The following is a 26,568-nucleotide window of genomic DNA, read 5'->3' on the forward strand; positions in this document are numbered from 1 at the left end:
GTCTTTCTTTTTTTTTTTGAGACGGAGTTTCGCTCTTGTTACCCAGGCTGGAGTGCAATGGCACGATCTCGGCTCACCGCAACCTCCGCCTCCTGGGTTCAGGCAATTCTCCTGCCTCAGCCTCCTGAGTAGCTGGGATTACAGGCACGCACCACCATGCCCAGCTAATTTTTTGTATTTTTAGTAGAGACGGGGTTTGACCATGTTGACCAGGATGGTCTCGAGCTCTTGACCTCGTGATCCACCCGCCTCGGCCTCCCAAAGTGCTGGGATTACCGGCTTGAGCCACCGCGCCCGGCCCCAAGTCTAGGAGTCTTTCTTGCAGACAACAGGCTCGGGGAACTCAGACGAAGAACCACAGAAGTTCTAGCTCCTGCTTGGGATGGCTGAATGAGGCAGGGTGGGGTGCGGTAGGGTAGTCCTTCCCGAGTAACTGTGGATTCCTCCAATGATTCCCCCATTCCCACCCAGCTCCCCTAGGGAAATTCCCCTTTTTCCCTCAGAGCCAGGCCTGTGTGGCCTAATAACGACGGCCCTGGTCTTTTTCCCTTTCCCCCACTCTTAGGCAGGTACTTAAGTCTGACTCCGGCTGTCGCCTCCGCTTCCGTGCAGTGCCGGGGCTGGAGGCGGGGCGAAGGGGCGGGGCCTCACGCGGACGCAAGTCCCGGTTAGCTCTGGGGGCGGACTCAGCTGCGGAAGTGGCGCCGCCGGAAGATCTTCTTCTACCCTGAGGCGCTACCGAGGCCGCGGAGCCGAACTGCGGCTGGGCGGGAAGAGCCGGGGCGGTGGCTGACATGGAGCAGGTGGGTCCTGGAGCGGTCGCTGGAAGCTGGTGGCATGCGAGGGCCGTCTCTCGCCGGTCGAACCAGCTTCCCCGCCCGCTGTCGGTGCTGGGTTCCGGCCGACCCTTCCCACACCCACCGCGTCCCAGGTTCCGCCCCCTTCTTTTCCCTGGCCTTGGTCCGCCCCACGCGGGTCGGGGTCTCCAGCAATGACCCTAGGCGACCCGGCCTACCCTGGGGGGTCCGGGGGGTGCATTCGGGATCGCCTTCCAAAGTCTCCGTTTTAACTGAGGGGAGAGGCGACGGGACGGTGTCTGGGTGTTGTGAGCACGGGCGGGTTTGGGGAGGGGTCGGGATCTGGGATTAGAGGAAAACATCTACGCATTCCCGTAGCTCTGCGTCTCACTGCCATCCCGTGTCTCCCCAACTTCCTTTGGAAAAGGCCGTGAATAACTTCCTAACTGATATCAAAAGGGCCCTTTAAGTCTTGAGTTCTTAAAGGTGCATATTGCCATGGACACTCATTCTTAATAACACGTTCCCTCAACCCCCGATTTTGGCTTCCTCAGTCAGTATCTCCTGGTTTTCTTCGTTCCACTCAGATAGTCGGTCAGAGTCCCGTTTCACGTTCTCCTCTGTCGCCCAACCCCTCGCTCTGTACACTGAATCTCAGTGGTCTCATTTACCACCACGGCTTCAGCTTTACACCAACTAAATACTCAGATCCACATCTTCAGCTCCACCCTTCCCTGGAGCTCCACGTTTGCCCATCCAGCCGTCATTGGGACAGCTCTGCCTCACATGGAGCTCACTGGGTTCAAACTTGAACTGGTCTTTTCAGTGCAGATTAATTCTTCCTCTATCCCAACCCAGCTGGAAATCTGAGGATTACCTTACACTGTCTCTTCTTCTCTTTCAAGCCCCACATCTTAAAAGTGACCTAGTACAGCCAACTTCCTGACCATCCTTCAAACCTGGGTCCACTGCATCTCTTCTGTTACCACGCTGTTGATATATTGTTGATTTCCAACACTCCAACCCTGACAGCTTGCAACCCAGTCTCCAAACTGTAACTCTTGTGATCTTTTTAGAACACGGGTCTGGTGGTGTCGATTCCTTGCTTGTTTTCTGGCTTTCCATCGCCTATGAGCTGAACCCCTAGCACAATTTACACAGCTCTCTGTAATCTGACTTCTTCCCTAGCAGTCTCCTTTGTGTATACTAAGGTCCAATAATATGGCACTGCAGCATGTGCCATGCCCACATCCGCCGTTCATGTCTTCATGACTTTGCACACACCAGCCCCCCTGCTTGGAAACCTCCTCCTTCTCTTATCTGCTGGGCCACCTTCTACATGTTTTTCAGTGCAGGCAGCACTGCCTCCCCCTGACTCCCAAGGTTATTGCCCCTCTGTGTCCTTAGCACCCTGTCCATAATAGCGTAGTTGCTGAGAATGCAGACTCCTGCATCAGACTGCCTGGGTTCTGACCTGTTTTGTGACCTTGATGAAATCAATGTCTCAATTTCCTCACTTGTAAAATGGAGGTAGGAATGTCCCTACTTCATAGAGTTATGAGGATTGAATGAAATATTGTATGTTTAGGTCTTAAACCAGTGCGAGGCACAAGAATGCTCAATACGTTAAAGTGAGTCGGCTAGGTGCAGTGGCTCATGTGTAATCCCAGCACTTTGGGAGGCCAAAGTAGGAGGATCCCTTGAGGCCAGGAGTTTGGGAGTAGCCTGGGCAACATAGTGAGACCTCATTGCTACAAAAAATTTAAAAAACTAGCTGGGCATGGTGGTACATGTGGGAGGATCTCTTGAGCCCAGGAATTTGAAGTTACAGTGAGGTATGGTTGTGCTACTGCACTCCAATGTGGGGGGACAGAGTGAGATCCTGTTTCTAAAATAAATAAATGAAAAGACAGTTATTACTATTTATATAAAGACAACACAGCTCACCGGTTATGATTTTTAATTTCATAAGTTGCCTGAGGATGGTCGATGTGGCTTACTGTCATTTGGTAGAGCCTGGTTCTTTTTTTTTTTTTTTTTTTGAGACAGAGACTTGCTCTGCTGCCCAGGCTGGAGTGCAGTGGCGCAATCTCGACTCACTGCAGCCCCCACTTCAAGCCTGGCTCTTTGTCAATAAATAACATGCTGGAGTGGAGGACACTGGGGGCAGGATCTGGATTTATTGAGTGAAGATTCAAGAGTGAAAAAGGCCCAGACCTGGTCTGCTCGGGGAAGCCAATCTGGAAATGTGTGCTTGTTACATGGCAAGCATTAAATCTGGAGAAATCTACACAGAGTTCCTGAGAATTAGAGGGAGAGAAAGGCCAGGGGTGGCTTCTGAGAATCTGACAGTTAATGGGGGCTATAAAGCGAGGGGAGGATATTACCAGAGGGAGGCAGAGGCTGGAGTGGGCTCAGAGATCAGAAGGCTGGGTCCTCTGAACAGAGCTCCAGTGGGTGGTGGGAGGATAGGGTAACAGGGAGACGGAACTGAGGAAGACAGAGGCTGGGTCCTCTGAACAGAGCTCCAGTGGGTGGTGGGAGGATAGGGTAACAGGGAGACGGAACTGAGGAAGACAGAGGCAGTGTCCTCTGCTGAGGTTGGTGATTCCTTTCCTGTATTGGCCTTGAGGAAGTGTCCCTTGACTTGGGAGCCAGCAGGGACCATGCCTGGGGGGAACTATGCTCTGGAGGCCTAGTACCTGGTGTTTGGGGCCAGGCCCCCTGGGAAGGGTCATTGTGCATGCCTTCAGGCTGGGCCTTCTTTGGAGCTCTTTTGCCTGCCTGGAATGCCCACCCTCCTTGCCTGCCCTGAGAGATGCTGACTTCAAGGCCAGGGTCAGATGGCCCCTCCTCCCTGTGGCTTTTTTGACTTCACTCATTTAGCCTGGGTCAGATGATCCCTTCTCTGGGAGCCCACAGTCCTTTGTTCATTCCTCCCTGAAAGCGCTGATTACAGCGTGGTATTATTTATCTGCCAGTCTTCCTCACCAGACCCGGAATCCCTGAGGGACCAGAACAGGGTCCTGTGGCCCCCAGGCCTCGCGGTGTGTCCCGCACGCTGTAGGCCCTCGGGACCTGTGTGTTGGATTAGGTTGAGCTCTCACACAGCTAGACCTGTTAAGGGAGAGCAGTGCAGGTGACACCAAAAACCCAGCATACCTGGCAGCTTGTGCTTGTTCCACTGAGTGGTAGAGCCTGTTGGCTGCACTTTACAGATGAGAAAGCTGAGGTTCAGGGGAGGTAAGGTCACGGTCACTTAGCAGGGATTTAAAGAACTGTCTCCTGACTCCAGGTCTGCGAGTCTCCCAGAAACTGCCTTGGGGTCCCAGCCTCCAAGGGGGCAGCTGCCATATCAGTGGGACAAAAGATGAGTAAGTGTCCCTTTTTCTGGCTGATGAGAGGCTAATCCTGGCTTTGTCCAGGCACAGCTGGTGCTTGGAGGATCCTGTGCTGAACCGCCCCCCGCCGCCTCACCTCTCCTGTCCCTCACCCTATGGGGACCTTTTCTTGAGAGGGCTGAGATCTCTCCCGGAATATGACTGGCCCTTTCCAGACTAACCTTGGGAACTTGGTTTACATAGCAGCACGAAGCGGACAGGTGGGGCCTGACTCACTGGCCTCTGAGTGGGTCAGGTCATGAAATTACAGAGCTGGGGGCATCCGTGCTCTGATTCACAGGGCCTGGCACGAGGGAGAAAGGAGGCGAGCAGATCTCAGTGTGTTAGGGTCTTCCTGTACACTGTGCCCTCAGTGCCTCCCCGGGGTGGGGGAGGAGTGTGTGGTGGTGCGTCTTGTTTCTGTTTGGCTTAACTCTTCCTCTTCCACTTCCCCAGAAGGAAACGAGAAACAAGCCAGGCTTTGGCTTAGGATCTTATTTGTCATTGTAGCTGTGTTTTCCTCTCCCTACACTCCCACTTCTCCAGGGGATTTCCCAAACCCTTTGTGGGGGGCTACAGTAGAGCCAGTAAGTCAAGCGTCCCAAGGCTGATGGCATGGGCCAGTAGACCCTGAATGTGCCATCCTCGCCAGGCACAGTGGTGCATGCCTGTAGGCACAGCTACTTGGGAGCCTGCTCCCAAGTTTTTGACTCCAGGACTGAGGCCCAACTCCAAACCTGCACCCTTTCCCCTGTTCCAGGGTGGACGTTACAGATCCACAGACTGGCTAACTTACTAGACCTGTACTGTGGCCAGGCACTGTGGCTGTGACTTGGACCTCAAGGGCTTAGGACAGATGGCCTCAAGATATCTAGCTGTGATAAGTGCTGACCCAGAGTTCTGAAAGGTTAGGAGAGCCTGGAGGGTGAGGAGAAACTTTGCCCAGCAGCTTCTTTGAACTAGCCTCTGAAGGGCCAGAGTTCTCCCTGAAGGAAGGAGGTCATTCCAGAATGAGGAAACAGGGAGCCTAGGCAATGGGCCGTGGTGTGTCCTGGGAGCAGCCAATGGTCAGCAGAGTAGAGAGGGCGAGTGTTGACCCCCATAGCAAAAGAGGAGTGCTGGGATCTGGAGTCCTCCCTTCTCTTTTACCCTCCCCTGTTATCAAAGACTCACGGTTAACTCACCTCCAGTCTTCTCCCTACAAGTCAGGCTCAGGGAGGGGAGCAGGCAGCCTGCCTGAGGCCCCCAGGAAACCAGTTCCCCTTGCCTTCTTGTGGACGGAGTGCCTGGGCTCTGGGCAGGGAAGACCCCGCAGAGGGTGTGCCCTGGTCTGGGCAGGGAGGGGTGGCTCTCCAGGCTGGGGTTGGAGTCCAGCTCCAGGAGAGGCAGCCTGGGCAGGGAGGGGCAGCTCTCCGGGCTGGGCATGAGTGTCCATGTGCACCTGTGCATGTGCTGCTATAGGGAAGGGTGTAAATGGCAGTTCAGTGCATTTCCTGGAAACCCACTATGAGCCTGGTACAGTTCTGGTACTGGGCATGCAGCAGTGAGTGAAGCACAGGAATTAACCTGCTCTCATGGAGTTTGCATTCCAGTGGAAGGCGATGGGCAGTAAACACAGACCAGTGAATGTCTCCTATGTCGGGGTAACAAGTGCTGTGAAGAAGAATGCAGCAGGATAAGGCATGCAGGGCAGGGCCTAAATCGGGGCTCAGGAATGGTCTCTCCAAAGGGACATTTGCATAGAGACCTCAATGGAGTGAGAGAGCAAGCCATGCAGAGACTTGGGGAGAAGCACCCATCAGAACAGCAGGTGCCAGGGCCCTGGACAGGGAGCGCACTTAATGTGTCCATGGACAGCGAGGGACCAGTGTGGCTGGAGTAGAGGGCTCGAAGAGAAGAGGAAAGGGGAAGAGGAGGGCTTGTAGGCTAGGGTGGGGACTTTGGCCTTTATTCTGGGGAAGCCATTGGAGGTTTGGGCATGGAGAGGTGTGGCCTGGCTTTTAACAGGATCCCTCTGGCTGCTGTTTTGAGAGAAGGCTGAAGAGGTGAGGGCAAGGAAGAGTGGCAGGTGGAGGTGATGGGCTGCACAGGGTGACATGGTGGTGGGTGAGCAGTGGGCAGTTACTGGCTGGATTTTGCAGGAAGAGACTGTAGGATTTACTTATGGTTCTGATGTGGAAGGGAGGTGTGACCAGATGACTGCTGAGCCCAAAGAGGGCCTCTTGACACCCTGTCGCCTGGCCAGCAAGGGCTCTTGCAGGGAGCAACATTTGTACTTAGGAGGTCCCAGCCTGGCATGAGGGAAGCTCATGTGCCTCTGGGATCAGCTCCACTCTGCCCCTTCCTGGCTGGGGACTGTTTGCAGCTCTCGTTCCCATGAGTCGTCACTGCAGCTTCTGGGAGGGGCGAAACATTAAGGAGATGATGTCTGTGGGCGCCACTGCGGGCCACCGCCGGCTGGATCTGTGTCTTCTACACTGGCCCATCTGGATGTTGTGCAGCCTGTCTGGTCTGCTGTCCTGTGTTCCCCTAACCAGCATCCTCCGGGCCAGCCAGCAGCAGGACACAGACCAAGGCCAACCTCCTCCACACCCAGGGCCTCTGCCTTCTACCCTCTGCAGAGTCTGTGTTAACCTGGCATTGACAGGGCTGCTTGACTCAAAACAACCCCAGCCCTGGCCTGAAGCCATCTTACCAGGCAGTCAGAGCTCAGGACTCTCTTCCTCTGGAGAAGAGCAGGAAAGTAATCCCAGCTAACCCTCATGCAGCCACCACTCTGCGTCAGAATCTCTTCTGGGTCATTGCATTAAGTCATTTAATCCATATCAATCTGTAAGGAGTAGGTGATATTGTTAGCCCCATTTTACAGGGGAGGAGACTGAGGCACAGTGAGGTTGTTACTAGCAAGGTGGGAATCTGAGATTTGACCCATCTCCTGGCTTGGAGTCCAGTTCTCTCGGCTTCACTGATCCTTCCTGATTTGTACTGAGTTAGGGTCCCCACATGGGCAGGGGGTGCTGGTGCCAGCATTTCCTGTGGAATATGGGAGGGGGGGGTGTTTGGAGGACCTGTCCCCCTAGCTTCTGGGGGATTTGGAGAACCCACTCTGCCCAGAGATGTGAGTCATCTTTGGATATGGAGGAGACTTGTTCCCCTTCCCCCTGAGTCCCAGGGCACAGCTCTGTGAAATAAGCTGTAGCTGGAACCTGCAAAGTTTGACCCAGCCCTCCCTGGGAGGCTAGGAGGTAGGGAAGGGCGAGGAGACTCGAAGCAGTGACAGTAGTTAATGTCTATGTGGTTAGACGATAACCACTTACTCTGTGGTGCCAGGCGCTGTGCTAGGCACGTCACCGTCATCATTGTCTCCTTTGGTGTCCCAGACAACCCAGGGTCAAGATAGGTGTCCTCAGTCTACAGATGGAGCAGTGGAGGCTTGCGCAGAGAATAGGTGGCTTTGTTCAAATCACAGACGTAGGCTAGACATAAAAGCCTAAGTGTGGTGTAATTCCAGCACTTTGGGAGGCCGAAGTGGAAGGATTGCTTGAACTCCTGGATTGAGTCCAGGAGTTCAAGACCAGCCTAGGCAACATAGTGAGACCCTGTCTCTACCAAAAAAGAAAAGAAAAGAAAAGAAAAGTAAATTAGTTGGGTATGGTGGCATCTGCCCGTAGTCACAGCTACTCAGGAGGCTGAGGCGGGAAGCTCACTTGAGCCAGGGAGTGTTTGAGGCTGCAATGAGCTGTAATTATCCACTGCACTCCAGCATGGGTGACAGAGCAAGACCCTGTCTCAAAAAAAAAAAAAAAAAAAAAAAAAAAATTTGCAGACTTGCCTTGGCTAGGAAATGGCTACTGAGAGCTACAGTCAGCCAGGCTTTGGAGCTGCTTCCCTAAATAAAGGTGGCTAGAGCTTCTGGCCTGGGGTACAACCAAGGGCTAGCAAGGAACCCTGTCTGTGGCTCTGCAGCCTGAGATTTGTAACTGGAGGTGGGCAAGTGGGAGGTGGCTTAGCCATCCTGCTGCCTTCCTCTTCTGTATGTGTGAGGGGGCAGCCGTCGCTGCTTCCTGAGTGGGAGCTTGGAATTGCAGAGTCTGGTCACCAGAGAAAGGAGTAGAGACCAGCCCCTACACTCCCCTAAGAGCTTATGCAGCAAGCCAGGACAGCCCTCCGCTCCCTGCCCTACCCCAACCTGGGAATTCACCTTTGCCTGGAGCTGGAATAACCCGGCCTTTCTATAGATGAAGGAACCAGGCTAGAGGGTTAGGGAGCTTGCTCTGAGCCACACAGCAGGTGAATCGTAGAGTGCAGATCTGAACACAGGCCTTTTAAGGTGATTTTTATTACATGTCACTGTAGTGTATTTAACCTCCCCCGCTTGCAGTTTCCTTCTTATTTAAAAGGTCTTTGTTTTTATTTTTATTTTTATATTTTTTTGAGACAGAGTCTTACTGTGTCACCCAGGCTGGAGTACAATGGTGCGATCTTGGCTGACTGTAACCTCCACTTTCCAGATTCATGTGATTCTCCTGCCTCAGCCTCCCAAGTAGCTGGGATTACAGGCATGTGCCACCACACCCGGCTTATTTTTTTAATTTTTTAGTTTCACCATGTTGGCCAGGCTGGCCCTGAACTCCTGACCTCAACTGATCCTCCCTCTTCAGGCTCCTGAGTAGCTGAGACTACAAGTACGCACCACCACGCCTGGCAGATTTTTCTGTTTTTTGTAGAGACACAGCTTTGCTGTGTTGCCCATACTGGTCTTGATCTCCTGGGCTCAAGCAGTCCTTCCTCTTTGGCCTCTCAAAGTGCTGGGATTACAGGCCTGAGCTGCCACACCCAGCCTATTGTTGCCTGTTTTAATGTAACTGAGGAAACTGAGTCTCAGAAGGGTTAGGCTTTGCCCCAGATCACACAGCTAGGAAGGGGGCAGTCTGAGATTTAAACCATGACCTCAGAGTCCATTCCTTTTTCCACGTACCAGCGACCTCCTGTTTGTCCTGAGTCCAGCACACCACCCAGAACCCTATACAAGTGGGGCTGGTACTCTTGTATCCTGGGGAGAGGAAGGGAAGGCCTGGGAAGGGGTGTGGGGGCCTGTGCCCACCTCTTCCCTTTGCCTCAGGGATAATTCGCTGTGCCCTGACACCTGACTTTCCTACCCCTCCCCACCCCTTTCCCCTCCACCCTAGGATGGTAAAACCTCCACTTTCCCCCTCCCTTCCAGTCTTAGCAGTTCAGCTTCCACAGACAGTCGACTGTCAAGTCTGCAGCCATCCCAGGCGACTGTTTCACGCCACAGGTACTGTTCCCCTGACACTTCTGAAGGTTCTTGGGAGGGGCCAGTGTCAGCAACCAGTGGGCTCTTTCGGCAGGAGAGTGCTGCTCCCAGGGGCTGGGTGGCGGCTGGGCCATCTCCACAGCGCCCATTCCTGCCTCCCCTTATCGGGAGGGTAGGTGGGGGCTGGCACTAGCTGTTATGCCTTCAGGGCCTAGCAGCCTATAGTCAGCCAGAGATGAGCACTCTGGGGACTGTAGTCCCAGGCCAAGGCGGGTTTTCATCACTTAGACTGGCAGGTGGTCTGATGGAGTTCAGAGGCCTTTCAGAGTCATCTGAGTGAGCCCCATTTTCAAACTGCAGCCAAGGAGGCCTCACTCTGGGAGATGCTGGAGTTTGAGGAAAGGCTGACAGGTGGGACTCTGTAGCCGCCTTTACCCCTAGCAGTCTGGTTTTTATCTGTTTTTTTTAATGTTGAGGTTCCAAGTAAGGTATTATTATTTTAAAAGTTTATCTTGCTTTGAAAAGGACCTGGTTTATAGCCGGGGTGGTGGCTCACACCTGTAATCCCAGGACTTTGGGAAGCTGAGGTGGGAGGATCTCTTGAACCCAGGAGTCCAAGACCAGCTGGGCAATACAGACCTCATCTCTACAGAAAAATTTTAAAATTAGCTGAGCATAATGGCATGTGTCTGTGGTCCCAGTTACTTGGGAGGCTGAGGCAAGAGGATCACTTGAGCCCAGGAGGTCAAAGCTAAAGTTCACACCTCTGCCTCCAGCCTGGGTGACACGGTGAGATCCTCTCTTCTAAAAAAGGCAGAGGGAGAAGATTGAAGAAACCACTGACTTTTCCCCCAGATAAACAGAGGCGTGGTGAGAAGGACTTGCCCAGCGTTACTCGGAATTAGTGGCTGCCTGGAGACTTGGGGACAGGTCCCTTAACTCCGGACCAGTGCTCTGTCTACTTAAAGGCTGTCATTTGGACTCTGGGCTGCTTTCTTTGACTCTTGGCCAGCTACCCCCACCCCTGCCTCCAAGCCTCCATGCTTGGCTCCCACACTCCCTGGCATCTTCGACTCTCATGGGCTCCCGCAACACCTCTGCTCTAGCCCCATCTGTGTCTCTCGCTTCGACAGGGACGTCTGGGCATGTGAGTGTCAGTGTGGTTGCCACTCCAAGTGCGTCTCACACCCAAGCTGCTGCCACCCAAGTCCTGTCCCCAGGGAGGGAGAAAGTTGGAGGGAAGGACAGACAGACACGGAAGTAGACTGGAGTAGGTGAGCGACAGCATCTGGAAGTGAGGCAAGGACGAAGGAGGGAGGGAGGGAGGGGCAGATAGAGAACGTGGAGAAAGGGGGAGAGACGGATGGAGTGGAGAGAAAGACTCATAAATGGGAGCTAGATTGAGAGGAGGACCCAGATGGGGAAAAATCGAGACAGACATGGCTGACGATATGTTCTGTGGGCTGTGGGGAAACAGGCATTCTTGTACATTGCTAGTGGGAGTGCAAACTGCAAAGGGAGCTTGGCAGTACCTCACACACCACATATGCAGTTTGACCCAGCAATACCACTTCTAGGAATCTGTCTTGAAGATATATTTGCAACAACGTGAATATATATGTATATGCTCAAGGTTATTCATTGCAGCATTTCTGGAATTACAAATCTAAGCACTCATTCATGGGAGGCTGAATAAACTATGGTTTGTCTATAAAATGGAGTACCAAGCAGCTCTATCAAAGAACGAGGAAGACAATGTAAAACCAATGTGGAGTGCTCACCAGGATACAGTGTTTAGTGAGAAAATAACAAGCAAGAGAGCATCTGTGGTAAGCTCCTGTCCATGTAAGAAAGAAAAGATATAAGAAATACAAGGCCGGGCCGGGTGCGGTGGTTCATGTCTATAATCCCAGCACTTTGGGAGGCTGAGGAGGGTGGATCATGAGGTCAAGAGATCAAGACCATCCTGATCAACAAGGTGAAACCCCGTCTCTACTAAAAATACAAAAATTAGCTGGGCATGGTGGTGTGCCTGTAGTCCCAGCTACTTGGGAGGCTGAGGCAGGAGAATTGCTTGAACCCAGGAGGCGGAGGTTGCGGTGAGCCAAGATCGTGCCATTGCACTCCAGTCTGGGTAACAACAGCAAAACTCCGTCTCAAAAAAATAAAATTAAATTAAATAAATAAATAAAAGAAATACAAGTCCAGGTGCAGTGCCTCATGCCTGTAATTCCAGCACTTTGGGAGGCCAAGGTGGGCCGATCACCTGAGGTCGGGAGATAGAGACCAGCCTGACTAACATGGCAAAACCCCATCTCTGCTAAAAATACAAAGTTAGCTGGGCATGGTGGCATGTGACTGTAATTCCAGCTAGTTAGGATGCTGAGGCATGAGGATAGCTTGAACCTGGGAGGCAGAGGTTGCAGTGAGCCAGGATCATGCCACTGCACTCTAGCCTGGGTGACACAGCAAGAGACATCATCTCAAAAAATATATATATACACAAAGGAAGTATATCCGTTGTACAAAAGAAATAGAAGGATAAAGCAGACACTAAACCATAAGTTACCGCTTACATATGTAACCCCAGTACTTTGGGAGACCAAGGAGGGAGGATTGCTTGAGCCCAGGACTTCAAGAACACCCCATCTCTTACTGTTAGGGGTTGAATTGTGACCCCCTAAAAAAGATATATTGAAGTCCTAACCGCCTGTACCTCAGAATGTGACCTTATTTGTAAAGAGGGTCATTGCAGATGTGATCAGTCAGGGTGAGGGCGTGCTGGAGTGGGCCCGGCATGACTGGTGTCTGTGTAAGGAGATGGCCATGTGAAGACGGACACATTGTAAGAGCACCACGTGACAGTGAAGACGGGTTGGTGTGTGTAGCTGCAAGCCGAGTCACGCCAAATTGCTCGCACACCACCAGGAGCCAGGAAGAGGCAAGGAAGGGGTCAGAGGGAGCATGGCCCACCCAACACCTTTCTCAGACTTCCGGCCTCCTGAACTGTGAGATGATCAGTTTCCATCAATTCAAACAAACAAACCCAAAATGACAGAAATGAACAAGGGAGGGGGTGAAAAAACACTTGGAAGGAAATATAGGCCAGGCACGGTGGCTCACGCCTGTAATCCTGGCACTGTGGGAAACCAAAACGGGAGGATCCTTGAGCCCAGGAGTTTGAGACCAGCCTGCGTAACATAGTGAGATCCCTGTCTCCAAAAAAATAACATGAATTAGCTGAGTATGGTGGTATGTGCCTGTGGTCTCAGCTACTTGGGAGGCTGAGGCGGGAGAATCGCTTGAGCTCAGGAGTTGAAGGCTGCAGTGAACCATGATCATGCCAGTGCACTGCAGCCTGGTTGACAGAGCAAGACTCTGTCTTTAAAAAACCAAACAAACAAAACCCCACACAGATGGAAAGGAAAGTTACTTTGTGAAACAGACGCGAAAGATGAGAGAGATGGAGAGAATGAGGAAGGGAGACAGGTCTGGTTGCAAACTAAAGGTCCGTCAGAGACAGGGAAATGTCACCTGCCCTGGAGCTGGGCCCGTCACCGTGAGGGATGTGCTGAGCATGCAGTCTGGCGCAGATCTGGCTGATGGATGTTGGGGTCCCATTGCCAGCGGCCTGTCACATCCCCTCTCCACTACCTCCTTCCAGAGCCGAGCCCGGCTTCTCCGCAGCACTATGGAGATGAACTTGTCATGGGGCTCAGGATGTGGTGTCGAGAGCAGCCTCGGCTCAGTGCCTCCGCCTCCCCTGCCCCCAGTCTCTGCTGCGAACAGTCAGCTTCTGTTAGAGGGGCTTGCACAGGGGCAGAGGGATGGACGAGCTGGCTTGCTCAGAACCTCCTGCCAGCCACCAACTGGCCTGGGCTTGTTTTGGACGTGGTAGACTGAGGGGCCCAGGAAGGTAGCCTACATAGCAAAAGTGTGGTGGGGTACATCAGGACGGGAGAGTGGTTTGACCTTGCCTTCCCAAGATCAGGGACAAACATTAGGGCCCCCCTTTCTCTAGCCCCCAAATCTACTCCCTGGTACTGGGGTGTGGGAAGACTGAGGGAGCCGCTTGGTCAAGTCCCAGAAGCTCAGACCCCACCAAGCTGGTGAGTTTTCGCCTCCCTGCTTCAGCTCCTCTCTGATTTTCAATGGGACCTTTCCTTCATACCCAAGGGATGGGGCCTCTTAGAGCCCAGCAAATGGATGGGGCAGAGACCCTAGGCCTGGGGTCTGCATGGCAGGGAGGGAGTGCCAGGGTTCCTTTTGTCTTTGGGGTTCCTGAGAGCCCCATGGTGGCACAGGGCGTTAAGGGATTGGGTAAGTCCATTCGCCTCTCTGAGCCTTGGTTGTCTCTGTAAAGGAAGAGGAACCGTCCCTGCCCTGAGTGGATATGAACAAGGCCATGGACATGAGCGTGGCCATGGATGTGTAGGCACTGGGCAGCAGAGCACTGGGCTGGCCTCGAGAGCAGCTGCTTCCTGCTGTCTTTAGGATTTGGCCTGTTCCTGTCTGCTGTGTAGCATGGAGCTGAGGGCCAGGAGACCCACAGAGCATTCATTCATTCAGCAGTCAATTACAAAGCACCTGTGATGTGCCAGGCATTGTGCTGGGCACCAGGGAGATGCAGTGACCATGTCAGATAAAGCCCCTGAGGCTGTGGAGTTGACAGTCTAGTGAGAGAAGGGTAAACAATGAAATAAAACAATAAAGATCATTTCAGATAGTGACCCAGCTCACTGAGCAAAGGAAGGCAGCTTCCTATCATGTTCCAATGTGAGTAGGGGGAGAGGGGTGGGAGGCTGTCTGAGGAGAGGACTTTTGAGCTGCCCCCTGAAAGGCCTGTGGGAGAACATTCCAGGCATGGGGAGCACCAGATCCAAGGCTCCAAGGCAGGACAGGGCAGCTGTGTTGAGGGATGTAAAAGAAGGCCAGAGTGGCAGTGGCAGCAAGACTGGAAGAAGGGCTGGGCAGAGGCCACTGTAGGCCTGGACTGAGAGGGCCTGGTGAGGAGACTGTTAGCCTGAGAAGGGTGGGAACCCTGGGAGGGCATTGGAGCACGTTCTCTAGGCTGGCTGTTGTGCGAAGAGCAGGAGGGTGAGAGGCAGCCTGGAGGCCCACCCATGAGAAGCAGATTGCAATGGTCCAGGCAGAGATGGTGGTGGTTGGGCCTGGGCAGGGCAGGGCATAGGGTGGTGGCGCTGAGAGGGACCAAGATGTCTGCTTTCCATAGCTCCAAGCACACAGACACTGCTCTAGGAAGGCCCTCCCAGTTGCCATGGATTAGGGGGTGGGAGGGGAAGGCTGGTTGTTGGGAGGGAATGTGGCTTTGTGCTTGGAAAACAAAGAACAGAGCTTGGGGCCCTCTTCTCCTGGGGGTGGTGGCAGGCCCAGAGGCTGTTGACAGGACCAGAGACTGGAGCTCAGGGATAGGCCTGGCAGGAGCAGGCTGTGGCCCCAGGCATCTGGGAGGGGGTAGGTGCCCAGCTGAGGGACCCCAGAGCCCTCCGGGGTGTGGCTGCTGGGCTTGGGGCAGGGAGCACCAGGAAGGACAGATAGTTAGCCGAATGCTCACCCCTGCAGCCTGGGAGCCAGGCCGGTGGAGGAGGTTTGGGCAACAGTGCCCTGGGCCGTGGGCTTGGGACCCAGTGTGTGGACAGATGTGTTTGGGAGCCAATGGTGGCCCTGGGGGCTGTGGAGGGAGGGACAGGAGGAGATTGACAGGACTTTGCCTCTGCCTTGCCCCCAGCCCCACTGCTGAGGCCCCACCCTCCCTGCCCTGAGGTGAGGGCCCACCAGGATGAGCAAGCTGCCTGGGGAGCTGGGTGGAGACTTGGAGCGCAGCCTGCCGGCCTTGGCCTCCCTGGGCTCCTCACTGTCCCACAGCCAGAGCCTCTCCTCGCACTTCCTTCTGCCGCCTGAGAAGCGAAGGGCCATCTCCGATGTCCGCCGCACCTTCTGTCTCTTCGTCACCTTCGATCTGCTCTTCATCTCCCTGCTCTGGATCATCGAGCTGAATGTGAGTGGGGGTGAGGTGGGGGCACAGGCTGTGTTTCGGGCTACCCGGGCCTCAGTTTGTCCATCTGCCACGTGGGAGGGTTGCCTCTCCTTTGGGGTTGGTTAGCTGGGTAAAATGAAGACTAGGAGGATAACAACAGTGGTTCTCATCTTCTGAATGAAGAAAATGGGGCTTGGAGGGGTTGTATCATTTGGCCAAGGTCCCTCCGCATGCACTGTTTGAAGGCCAGAGTTCATGCTCTTGGCCTCTGCTCCGTACTGCCCCCTAGTGGAGGCTCCTGAGAGAGGAGGAGGGGGAGACCCAGCTCTGGCGGAGCTGTTTGTCTTCTTGCTGCCTGACACTGCCCTCTGCCTCCAGTTGGTTCGTTCATTCGTTTCTTCAATCATTCATTCAGCAAACGTTTTTTGAGTTTCTGTGCTAAAAGCAGAGGCTAGCCAGTTGTGATGTCACACCTGTTTTCCCAGGTGTTTAGGAGTCTGAGGTGGGAGGATCACTTGAGCCCAGAAGTCTGAGGCTACAGTGAGCCATGATCGCATCACTGCATTCCAGTCTGGGTGACAGAGTGAGACCCTGACTCAAATGAATAAGTAAATAAAAGCAGAGGGCACAGTGGGAAGCAAAATGGGAAAAACTCCCAGTGGCTCTAATGAGATGCTGCCCCTCCTCTACCCCACGCTGTGCTTGGCCCACCCTCGGAAACACGTTGGCAGTGGCTTCATCTGGTCTCCCCACAGGGCCAAGCCCACAGAGGCAGGAGTCTTGGAAGCAGGGTACCCCAGGCTCAGTTCTGTTCTAGCTCCTCAGTTCTTTTCCACTCTGCATTGACCTGGTGACCTCAGCAAGGGACTCAGCCTCTCAAGTCCTCCCCTCGTTTTCCTTCAGCAGCATGGGCTCCCCATCAGAGTTCTGGATGGCAAGGGCCCTTCCTCCAGGTCTCAAGCTTATGTGACAAGAAAACGATGTCTTGTTGATAGAAGTGATGAGCTCGGGGAAGGTGCTGGCTCAGGGCAAAGAGAATAAGTCTGACTCTGGGCACGTTGAACTGGAGGGAGAGACGGGGCTCTGAGGGTGACTGTCCACTGTGCACCGGAGATGAGCTGGCACCTTCAGGGAGCTGGACCCATGACCATGGACGGCCCCAGGGGCCATCTCACCCCAAAAAAGCTGTGGACCGGCAGGCTCAGGGCCTTCTGCAGAGCTTCCGAGGTCTTAGGCAGAATTCCTTTTCAAGTTCCCATCCAACATCAAAGCAGACACTAAAACTTACCTGCACCCTTCATTCAGTACATATTTCCTTACCCAAGGAGAGCCGAAAATATTTTGATAATTTTACTTTTTTTTTGTTTTGAGACAGGGTCTCACTCTGTCAGCCAGGCTGGAGTACAGTGGTGTGATCATGGCTCACTGTAGCCTCTGCCTCCTAGGTTCAAGGGTTCCTCACACCTCAGCCTCCCCAGTAACTGGGACCACAGGTACACCACATGTTTGGCTATTTTTTTTTTTTTTTTTTTTTGGTAGAGATGGAGTCTCACTATGTTGCACAGGCTGGTCTCAAACTCCTGGGCTCAAGTGATCCTCCCATCTCATCCTCTCACAGTGCTGGGGTTAGAGGCATGAGCCACCGCGCCTGGCCTCTGTAATTGTGCCTTTGAAGTTGTTTGGCTGTGTCAGCTGCAGCTGCTCTGCAGTCCTCACAGGTACCTGGGAATTCTTGCAAAGTGAGAAGATCTAACTTACCAATTGTTTTCAAATGGCATGAAAAATTCCACAATACGGGATTGAACAATTAGTAAAGGCAGCATGATGTTTCCCTTGGCAGACATTTAATTAAAATTGTATTGATTTTCAGTCTTGTAGTTTTATTTTTGTATTTGGGAGCATATATATTTTTAGTTTGCTACAGGCTGAGTCTGTGTTGCCCAGTGGTTACAAGGACCTCAGTAGGGTTCTGCTGAGCCAGGGACCTGCAGCCAGAGTGTAGCAAAGCAGGGGCTGAAACCTGGCCGAAATCCGGTCAGCACCAGTGGGTGCCCAGGCTGGAGAGAAGAGGGAGGAGGACAGTGCTCTGAGGACCAGCGACGGAGGGTGGAGGGGGCTGCAGAGCCCAGGACGGAGTCTGAGGAGTACTCGGAGGGCTGGGTGGCGTGGGTCGGATGGGGTCGGGTGGGTGGGTGGCAGGCCTGGGGCCTCACCAGCAGCCAGAGGAGAGGTGGCATCGGATTTCAGGGGGGCTGCAGTGGGCTTCAGGTAGAGGCATGTGGTGGGGCTGTGTGCTCAGTGGGGGAGCATCTGTATCTTTAACAAGCCCCTCAGATTTGGCTGCCCTGCCGGAGAGCAGAAGCCCCAGTCTAGGCAGTTGTGAGGGGTTTTCTTCCCCAGGGTTCCTGGGCTCCATCACTCCGAGTCCCCTCTGTCCTCCCTTCTCCAGGGTTGGTGCCCCACCTGAAGAAGTCTAGGCCTGTCACCCCCAGTCCTTCCAAAGAGTCAGGCCACAGTCTGGCTTGGTGTCCATCCAGTCCGCCAGACCTCTGGACACTGGAGTCTGGGCCAAGGCCTCGGGGTCCTGGTGAAAATGTCTGTTGGGCTGGGGTAGGGACAGGGGCAAGGACACATCCACTCCCTCTCCACTTCACCCTCTCCAGCAGCATGATGGATTTTGCCCATTAAGCATAAACCTAATCAATTGATTTGCCACCTGAGGCTCCGTCTGACACCACTGCCCACCCCAGCCCCCATCAGCCCAGATAGATTATTGGCTGGGAAGATGGAGCACCACAGTGCAGGGAGGGAGATGGAATCAGAGGTGGGCTCCCGGCGCCCTTCTGCTGGCCCTGTGCGGGGCCCACTGCCTCCCCTGCATGGCCCTGAAGCCTCCAAGTTGCCCCTTCCTAGGCAGGGTGCTGGAACCTAGCCCTGTCCTTCAGGGCAGCCTGTAACCCTTAGAGGAATGGTATTGGTGCCTAGGTCTCTGGCCTGGACTGAGCTCCTTTGGTACTTCAGGGGCCCCCTTAGGTGGTGGCTTAGTACCAACAGCCTCCCCTCCAGGTTCCCCCTCCCCTACCTCCTGTCCCTTCTGGGAGGGAAGGGGCAGCCCCAGGCCCTTGCATCTACCTGCAGAGCTCTTCCTGTCTCCCTCTCACAGACCAACACAGGCATCCGCAAGAACCTGGAGCAGGAGATCATCCAGTACAACTTTAAAACTTCCTTCTTTGACATCTTTGTGAGTGGCCGTGGGAGATCCTGGGGACCCTGAGCAGGGAAATGACTTCTGCTGGGTTCTCCTCTTGGCATGGATATCCAGTCTGATCAGACTCAGCTCCCATCTTTAGGGAGCCATCAGTCTTTAAAACCTTCCCTCCACAAAGCCCCACCTTCAGAGAGCCCCAAGTAGGAGAGGGAAGATAAGACCCCAGTCCAGGGTTACATGCAAATTTTCCCAGAGAAACGTTGAGTCAGTCATTGTCCCCTGAGGCATGCGTGCCCTCGGGGAGGGAACATGGGGGCCGGACTGGAGGGGAGATCAGCCTGCAGCAGGGTGGGGGACATTTGCTTCCTGTGACTGCCTAACTCCCATCCCCTACCAGGTCCTGGCCTTCTTTCGCTTCTCTGGACTGCTCCTGGGCTATGCTGTGCTGCGGCTCCAGCACTGGTGGGTGATTGCGGTAAGATGCCACGTTCCTGGCAGCCCTGGGCCCTAGCAGGGCTGGTGGAAGGGATGGGATGGAGGAGGACTCACTTCCCAGCCTCTGCTTCCCCCTCCCTCCATCCCTTCCCTGGGCAGGTCACGACGCTGGTGTCCAGTGCATTCCTTATTGTCAAGGTCATCCTCTCTGAGGTCAGTAGCTCAGGGTCTGGCTGGTCTGGTGGGCATCTGACCTGAGTGGTGTGCTTCTGGAGAGGAGCATTTCTCTGATTTGGGGTGTCTGTCCCTGTTGTCTGGGTTGGGGGAGAGGGAATCCTGAATCCTGTCCTTTGGTATCTCTAAGGAATCATTCTTCACCTGCTTCACTGACTCAGCCCCCTGAAGCCCCAAGATTCAGAAAGTTCTTTCTCCAGCCTAACCCCAGTTTATCCTGTTGCAGACTTGAGAGGGTTCCCAGGAAGCTGCTACTAGGAATGGGGTGTATGCCAGTTCGGCTGGCTAGAGTTGGTGGCTGCTGGAGGGGGGCTCTGGGTTGGGGTGACCCCTGCCATGGAGCTCAGCCCCATCCCTCCACAGCTGCTCAGCAAAGGGGCATTTGGCTACTTGCTCCCCATTGTCTCCTTTGTCCTCGCCTGGTTGGAGACTTGGTTCCTTGACTTCAAAGTCCTACCCCAGGAGGCCGAAGAGGATCGATGTGAGTGCTCACGGGTAGGGGGTGCAGTGAGGGTTACCAAAGCCCCAAGAGAGGTGGATTGTGGGCATGAGAGTCAGTCTTTTGGTGTTTTGTTTTTTTTTTTTTTTTGAGACGGAGTCTCGCTCAGCTGCCCAGGTGGGAGTGCAATGGCTTATTCTCAGCTCACTGCAACCTTCCCCTCTCAGGTTCAAGAGCTTCTCCTGCCTCAGCCTCCCAAGTAGCTGGGATTATAGGTGCCCGCCCCCATGTCCGGCTAATTTTTTTGTATTTTTAGTAGAGATGGGGTTTCACCATGTTGGCCAGGCTGGTCTCGAACTCCTGACCTCAGGTTATCCTCCCGCCTCAGCCTCCCAAAGTGCTGGGATTACAGGTGTGAGCCACCGTGCCTGGTGAGAGGTCTTGAGGCATCTTGCCACCTCTAAGCAGGCCCCAGTAGCCGGAGTGGGAACCTGGGGTGGGGGTGCCCCAGGCTGCTAGGGTGTAACTGTCCTGGGTCTGGGCTGTGGCGCCCCATGTCTGCCCCTCCAGGGTATCTTGCTGCCCAGGCTGCTGTTGCCCGTGGAGCCCTGCTGTTCTCCGGCGCTCTCTCTGAGGGCCAGTTCTATTCACCCCCAGAATCTTTTGCAGGTGAGGGCTGGTGTGTGGGGGAACTGCTTTCAGGGAGGGGCCTTGTGGGGAAAGGGGTAGGCTGGGTTTGTTCTTTCTATTTCTTCTATCAGGCTCCCTGGGGAAAGCCAGCAACCCTCTCCCACACACTTTTATCCCCCACGTCCTTGCACTCACATTCCTGAACCCCACTACCTCCCCACGCTCCCCACCCCCGCCATTGTTATCTGTGCCTGTTTTCTGCAGGGTCTGACAGTGAATCAGATGAGGAAGCTGCTGGAAAGAAAAGTTTCTCTGCTCAGGTATTTGTCTGCCTACTACCCCCGACTTCTGCCCTTGGAATGGGCACCTGGAAGAGGGAGGTGTGGGGCTCAGCCCAGGGCGGGGGGGTTTCCCAGTGGAAGCTGAACCTGGGTTAGTGCCCATCCATCTGAGTGTTTGCCCCACCCCCAGTCCAGCCCCCTGGGTCTGCCTCATGCCTGGGCCCACAGGACAAGCAGCCACAAGCCTGCAGGGCCCAGGGAGACTAGCCCAGAGCCCCCATGTGGCTTGTCTAGAGAGAGAACAGGCCATGAACACAGTGGGCTGTGGGCCCCAGGCCGACCCCCGCTGCTTCCTGCTTCCATCCAGGAGCGGGAGTACGTCCGCCAGGGAAGGGAGGCCGCAGCAGTGGTGGACCAGATCCTGGCCCAGGAAGACAACTGGAAGTTTGAGAAGAATAATGTAAGAAGCCCTCTCCCATCTGACTCTGCCACGAGCATTAGGTGTTTCCACTCCCTTTTCTGAGGCCTAAGGAAGAAACCCAAGGATTACATGGGTTGGAGCCATATTCCTGCCCCAAGAGAGGGAGCTGGGCTCTCAGGTTGGCAGGAGGCAGGGCTGGATTGGACGTTTCCCCCCCACCCCACTGTAGCCCCGCCAGCATCCCCCTCGGCCCCCCTTCACGCACCCTGTCTTTACTTCCTGCTGCTCTGCCCTTCAGCTCCAGGCTTTGAAGGGGACGCCAGGCTTCTGCCTGCATCCGGTGTTTCGTTTCATGATCAAAACAACATTATCTACAAAGATCGTAGAGAGCTTAGAAAACAGGGAAACAGGCCCCAGTCCCCCTCTCTGGCCGGTTCCTGTGGCAGCCCCATTGGCCTGGAGACATGGTTTTTCATGGTTGCATCTTTTAACTCAGCATCAAAAGCGTCTCTCCCGCCAGTGCCATGGGTTTGTCGGGAGCTTCTGTTTTGTAACGGCTGCTCAGATGTCCCCAAACTCCCGGAGGTTTCCATCCTGAGCTGTTAAAAACCTGCCCTGCCTGTCACCCATTTCTGTGCCACCAGCCCATCCCCTGCCTCCACTCTCCTCCCTGCCACCTCTGTCCCTGCCACAGGAATATGGGGATACCGTGTACACCATTGAAGTACCCTTTCACGGCAAGACTTTCATCCTGAAGGTGAGGGAGAGGATTGGGTGTCCTGGAGCCCCAGACAGCACTGGTGGCTCCAGGAAGGGGCCAAGGGAGCCTTTGATGGGTGCCCCCCACCAAGAGGGAAGGGTTGGTCTCCCCGAGCCCATCTGGCAGCACCCAGCCCTCTGCTGCTCTGCCCCAGACCTTCCTGCCCTGCCCTGCGGAGCTTGTGTACCAGGAGGTGATCCTGCAGCCTGAGAAGATGGTGCTGTGGAACAAGACAGTGACCGCCTGCCAGGTGAGCCCCACCTGGCCGCCTCTTAGGGCACTGGTCGGGGAACAGTCACGCCCCAGTGGGATCACAGAAGCACTCCGCACCTCAGCTGTCCCATCTGTACAATGGGTGTGATGGTAACAGTGCCTGCTCGAGAGGGTCGGGAGGAGGGCAGGAGGAGTGCTCATCCGGCGCTGCCCAGGGCCTGCAGATGACAATAGCTCTTAGTGAAGGGGTCCGTCCAGAGGAGGCTGGCCTGAGGGGCTCCCATCCCTGGGGTTTTCCTGGGGCGGCCTGTTCCACACGTCCCTGTTGATGACCTTTAGATCCTGCAACGAGTGGAAGACAACACCCTCATCTCCTACGACGTGTCTGCAGGGGCTGCGGGCGGCGTGGTCTCCCCAAGGTGAGTCCCTGCCAGGCTCCCTCCGCTCAGCCAGGCCTTCTGCACTTTGGCCTTGGGTCAGTGTCCCCTGATCTAACCCTCCCCTCCCCAGGGACTTTGTGAATGTCCGGCGCATTGAGCGGCGCAGGGACCGCTACTTGTCATCAGGCATCGCCACCACACACAGTGCCAAGCCCCCAACACACAAATATGTCAGGTGAGCCTCGACTTGCCTGGGGTCACCCCTGCCAGCCCCTCCCCTGGGAGCACTGAGCAGCGCAGGGAGGGTACAGCATGTACGGCTGGGCACTTCCCCTGCTGAGGCTGCGTTCCTGTTGCCTGCCCCACTGGGCTCTGCCCCTCCCGGCCACTAATCCTGCTAATCTTGCTGCTCTATCTATGGAGGTGGGGGGTGGCAGACAGCTGGAACCAAGCCACCAAGGCTGGAGGGGATGTACAGGGGTGGCTGGCTGGGGTAGACCATGGATGGGGACCTGTACAGGGAAGGGGCCTGAGAGCTGTGTAGTCACTCTGGGCTGATTGACCTGAGCACGAGGCACATATCCTGGGTTTCATTTTCCTGCCTAAGGAGACTTGGGTCCGCTCTCTTCCTACTCACCCTGTCCTCACTCCCTCACCTTTCTCTGGAGTGGCTCAGGAGTCCCCCAGAGATAGAGGAGTTATGGTCTTCTACACCTGTGCCTGGGCTTCTGGAGTCTTCTCTGCTGTCTGGTCTTAGGCTGTGGTGCTGTGGATAGCCCTCCCCATAGACCCCACTCTTCCCCATCCCCTCCTTCCAGCAGAGAGCACTGTTCTTTGATAGGACGCTGGGCTCTGCTTTGAGCACTGCACAAACTTGCTGGGAGTGGGGCAAGCTCACTTCCTCTCTGGGTGCCAACTTCCTTATCTTTGGTGTGGGCTTAGGCATGCTCAATGGTGCTAAGGGGGAATGAAATGGTGATGGGATGTGAACTGTGGCTCCCAGGCTTAGCCTCCTCCTGAGTAGGCATCCCCGCCTGAAGGGGAAGGGGTAAGAAGTGCCAGCGCCGCCTACTCTGCTGTAGCAGGGCCGACCTAGAATCTCTGGACAGAGTGGATGAGGGCTGGGAAGGTGGTGAGCTTCCTGCCCCTGGGGGTGTGCAAGCACCGACAAGCTGTTGTAGGAGGATTCGAGCATCACACAGTGGGTGGGGTGGGGGGCTGATTCTGCAGCCCCGGGACACCTGTGCTAAGCCTTGTTGACAGGGTAGCTCTGCCTTCCTGCTTCCAGCCCAGTCCCAGCTGGGCCAAGAATGGAGTGTGAGTGGTGGGGGCACGGGGGCTGTCAGGGCCTCGCTCTGTTCCAGAGTCCCCCCAGTGATGCCTCTCTCCATAGGGGGGAGAATGGCCCTGGGGGCTTCATTGTGCTCAAGTCGCCCAGCAACCCCCGCGTCTGCACCTTCATCTGGATTCTTAACACAGATCTCAAGGTGGGGTGCTGGGGGGCCACCAGGTGGGTTCGTGGAGTGGAGGGAACGCTGCTGCTGTCTTGGTTACTATGTGACCTTGGAGGTTCTCTGCCATACCTGGGCCTCCCCTATGTCAGCCTCCTTTCTTACTTGAAAATGTGGGTCAGGGTCCTGATGGTCTCTTAGCCCTGAGTTGCTGTAGGACATGTGCCCCCTTCTTACCTCTGAGTCCCGAGGCTGGTGGCCAGCCCAGCCCCACACGGGTCTGTTTGTGTGATTGGTGCCAAGAGCCAGGCACAGCATGTTCTTCCCACCAGGGGTGAGGGGGAAAGGGCAGGGCAGTCCAGGCTGGATTCCAGAGCTGCACCTGCATTCTGGCCCAGAGCCCCCCTGCTGGTGCCAGCTGCAAAGGGGAGACCCTGCTGAGGCGAGGCCATCAGGTGACTTCTGCCTGCCTTCCCCCAGGGCCGCCTGCCCCGGTACCTCATCCACCAGAGCCTCGCGGCCACCATGTTTGAATTTGCCTTTCACCTGCGGCAGCGCATCAGTGAGCTGGGGGCCCGGGTGTGACCGTGCCCCCCCCGCCCTGCGGGCCAGGGTCCTGTCGCCACCACTTGCAGAGCCAGAAAGGGGGCCAGTTGGGCTTCAGCTGCCCACACAGGACGTGGCCCCAAGCTGCCACCCTCCACCGAGCCATGCAGTGCCTGGAGTCGACTGCCTGAGCAGGCTGTGGTGTGGGGCACTGGACTCTGGGACTCCACTGGCTGGAGGAAGCGGGGTCTGGCCTGCTCATGTTTACATGGTGTCCTGCCTCCTGGAGTAGCAGATTGCTGTCCCCCGCCTTGCCAGGGGCAGGGTCTGGGCTGGGCTCCTGACTTGGCTGGGGAGGGCCAGGGCCCTGGGCTGGGCAGGGCAGCCTGTCACCCATGTGAAGATGAAGGAGCCCTTCATCTGCCTGCACTGTCATTGGTTTTTTAGGGTTATTGAAAGAATCTGGGACCCTTGTGGGGGAGTGGGTGGCAGGTGGGGGTGGGCTGCTGGCAGTGAATCTCTGCCTCTCCCAGGCTGTCCCCCTCCTCCCAGGGCCTTCTGGGGGACCTCTGTAATTTAAGCCAATTAAAAATATGAACTAAAAAAAATAAAACCCAACCCCTCCAGCTGCCTTGCCTCTTGAGGGGAGAGGAAGGCAGGCAGCAGCTTGGATGAAGACGGAGACCCATCATAGCCTCTCAGGGGCTCACAGGAGGGCAGAGCCAGGGAGCCAGTTCCTGGAACATGCCCCTCCCCACCCCGTTTCCTGACCTATTCAACTGAACCAATGACTGGTCAGAAAAATATGCCCCACCCCCTGTCAGGCCTTAGCTTCAAAGTCTCTAGCCCAGGATTGGAGGTAGGGGTGTGGGCACCTGGCAGTGCCCACAGCAAGCCTTGACTATCTTGCTAGCGTGGAGGTGGGGCTTGAGCTTCAGGGTCTCTGAGGCACCTCTGGGATCCCGGCCACCTGGAGCTCTGGAGCTCCCAGACTCCACTCACCCATCCCCTCTCCCTGTACCGCACTCACACCAGGGGCAGCCTGGAGCTGGATGGCAGGCTGGAGCCAGGCCACTGCCTGCCCTCCTCCCTTCTGGCTGGCCGGCCTGCCTGCAGGCTTCCAGCGGAGCCAGCTTCCTCGGAGCCAGGTGGACACTGACTGTCTCAGTCCTGCCTAGGTGTGTGGCCCTGGGCAAATCTACCTCTCTCAGCTTCTGCTTCCTGTTTTATGAAAATGGGACTGATGTCACAGGGTTGTTACGAGATTAAAAGATATGAAGAACCGGGCACAGTGCGTAGTAATCAATAGTCTGCAGTTCTGCACCCAGGTGGGTGCCCATGGGCCTGACCTTCTGGGTACTCTGCTGTCTCCACGGGGTCCTGAACTCAGCCCCCGTCACCGCTTTTCCCGTTGTCCTTTGCTTTGTCCACTCGGCAGGGTCCTCACTTCTCACCCCCCCATGCCCACCACCTGTGTGCCAGCTTCTTGCACCATGAGTTGCTATCCCTGGGTGCCGGGCTGTCTCCACAGCCATCTGTCTCCCTGCTCCCCATGAAGGAGAGCCAGACCCCTCCCAGGTGGCACATTGGAGCTGGCAGGCTCCAGAGCTCTTCTGTTCCTCTTATAATGGCCAGAAAGTGGGGAAAGGGGCCCAGAGAGGGGCAGGGACTGACCCATGGTCACACAGCCTATGTATGGCTGATCTAAGTCTTGAGTCAGGCCTGGCTGTCACCCATCAGAACCCCTGGATTTCCATTTCACCCAACACAGTATTGGGGTAGAACTGGGACCCCCCTCTACCCCCACCGGCCTGACTTAAGAGACCACTTCTCTGACCACCAGCCATGGGGAAGGCAAACACCTGGCCAAGGCTCATGCCCCAGGGTCCCAGGTATGGAATTGACTTCCTCCGCCCCTGCTGGTGTGGGGAGGGTGACGGTCCAGATGCCTAAGGACGTGGTTGCACTGTCCCTTCTGGTTGACGGCCAGTCTGGGGATGTGCCTTTCAGCCCAGGCAGAGGAGAGCACAGCCAAGGCAGGACCTGGCAGCCCTGGTACAGAGCCCAGAGAGGGCATCAGTTCCTGCTAGTCCTGCTCTGTTTACAGACAAGCTGCT

General features: G+C 55.4%; 1 protein-coding gene across 11 annotated transcripts; it reads left to right on the forward strand.

Moving 5' to 3' along the window:
* The first annotated feature begins 716 nt into the window (after window positions 1–716).
* On the forward strand, window positions 717–25,738 carry STARD3 (StAR related lipid transfer domain containing 3). 11 transcript variants are annotated; one of them, XM_078374347.1, is made up of 17 exons: window positions 717–803; window positions 9,402–9,476; window positions 10,589–10,729; window positions 15,205–15,474; window positions 18,617–18,694; window positions 19,059–19,136; window positions 19,256–19,309; window positions 19,694–19,811; window positions 20,340–20,438; window positions 20,664–20,719; window positions 21,048–21,140; window positions 21,796–21,858; window positions 22,016–22,111; window positions 22,414–22,493; window positions 22,585–22,689; window positions 23,848–23,941; window positions 24,386–25,738. In XM_078374347.1, the coding sequence occupies exons 4-17, from the start codon at window positions 15,256–15,258 to the stop codon at window positions 24,488–24,490; spliced, it is 1,338 nt and encodes a 445-aa protein (XP_078230473.1). In that variant the 5' UTR covers window positions 717–803; window positions 9,402–9,476; window positions 10,589–10,729; window positions 15,205–15,255; the 3' UTR covers window positions 24,491–25,738. The 11 variants fall into 11 exon arrangements, with proteins under 11 accessions (XP_078230473.1, XP_078230471.1, XP_078230472.1 ...); XM_078374345.1 differs by lacking the exon at window positions 10,589–10,729 and adding an exon at window positions 13,477–13,564; XM_078374346.1 differs by lacking the exon at window positions 10,589–10,729 and having other exon boundaries at window positions 9,367–9,476.
* The last annotated feature ends 830 nt before the right edge of the window (window positions 25,739–26,568 follow it).

The sequence above is a fragment of the Callithrix jacchus genome, chromosome 5 (genome assembly GCF_049354715.1).
Source record: "Callithrix jacchus isolate 240 chromosome 5, calJac240_pri, whole genome shotgun sequence".
Classification (NCBI taxonomy): domain Eukaryota; kingdom Metazoa; phylum Chordata; class Mammalia; order Primates; family Cebidae; genus Callithrix; species Callithrix jacchus.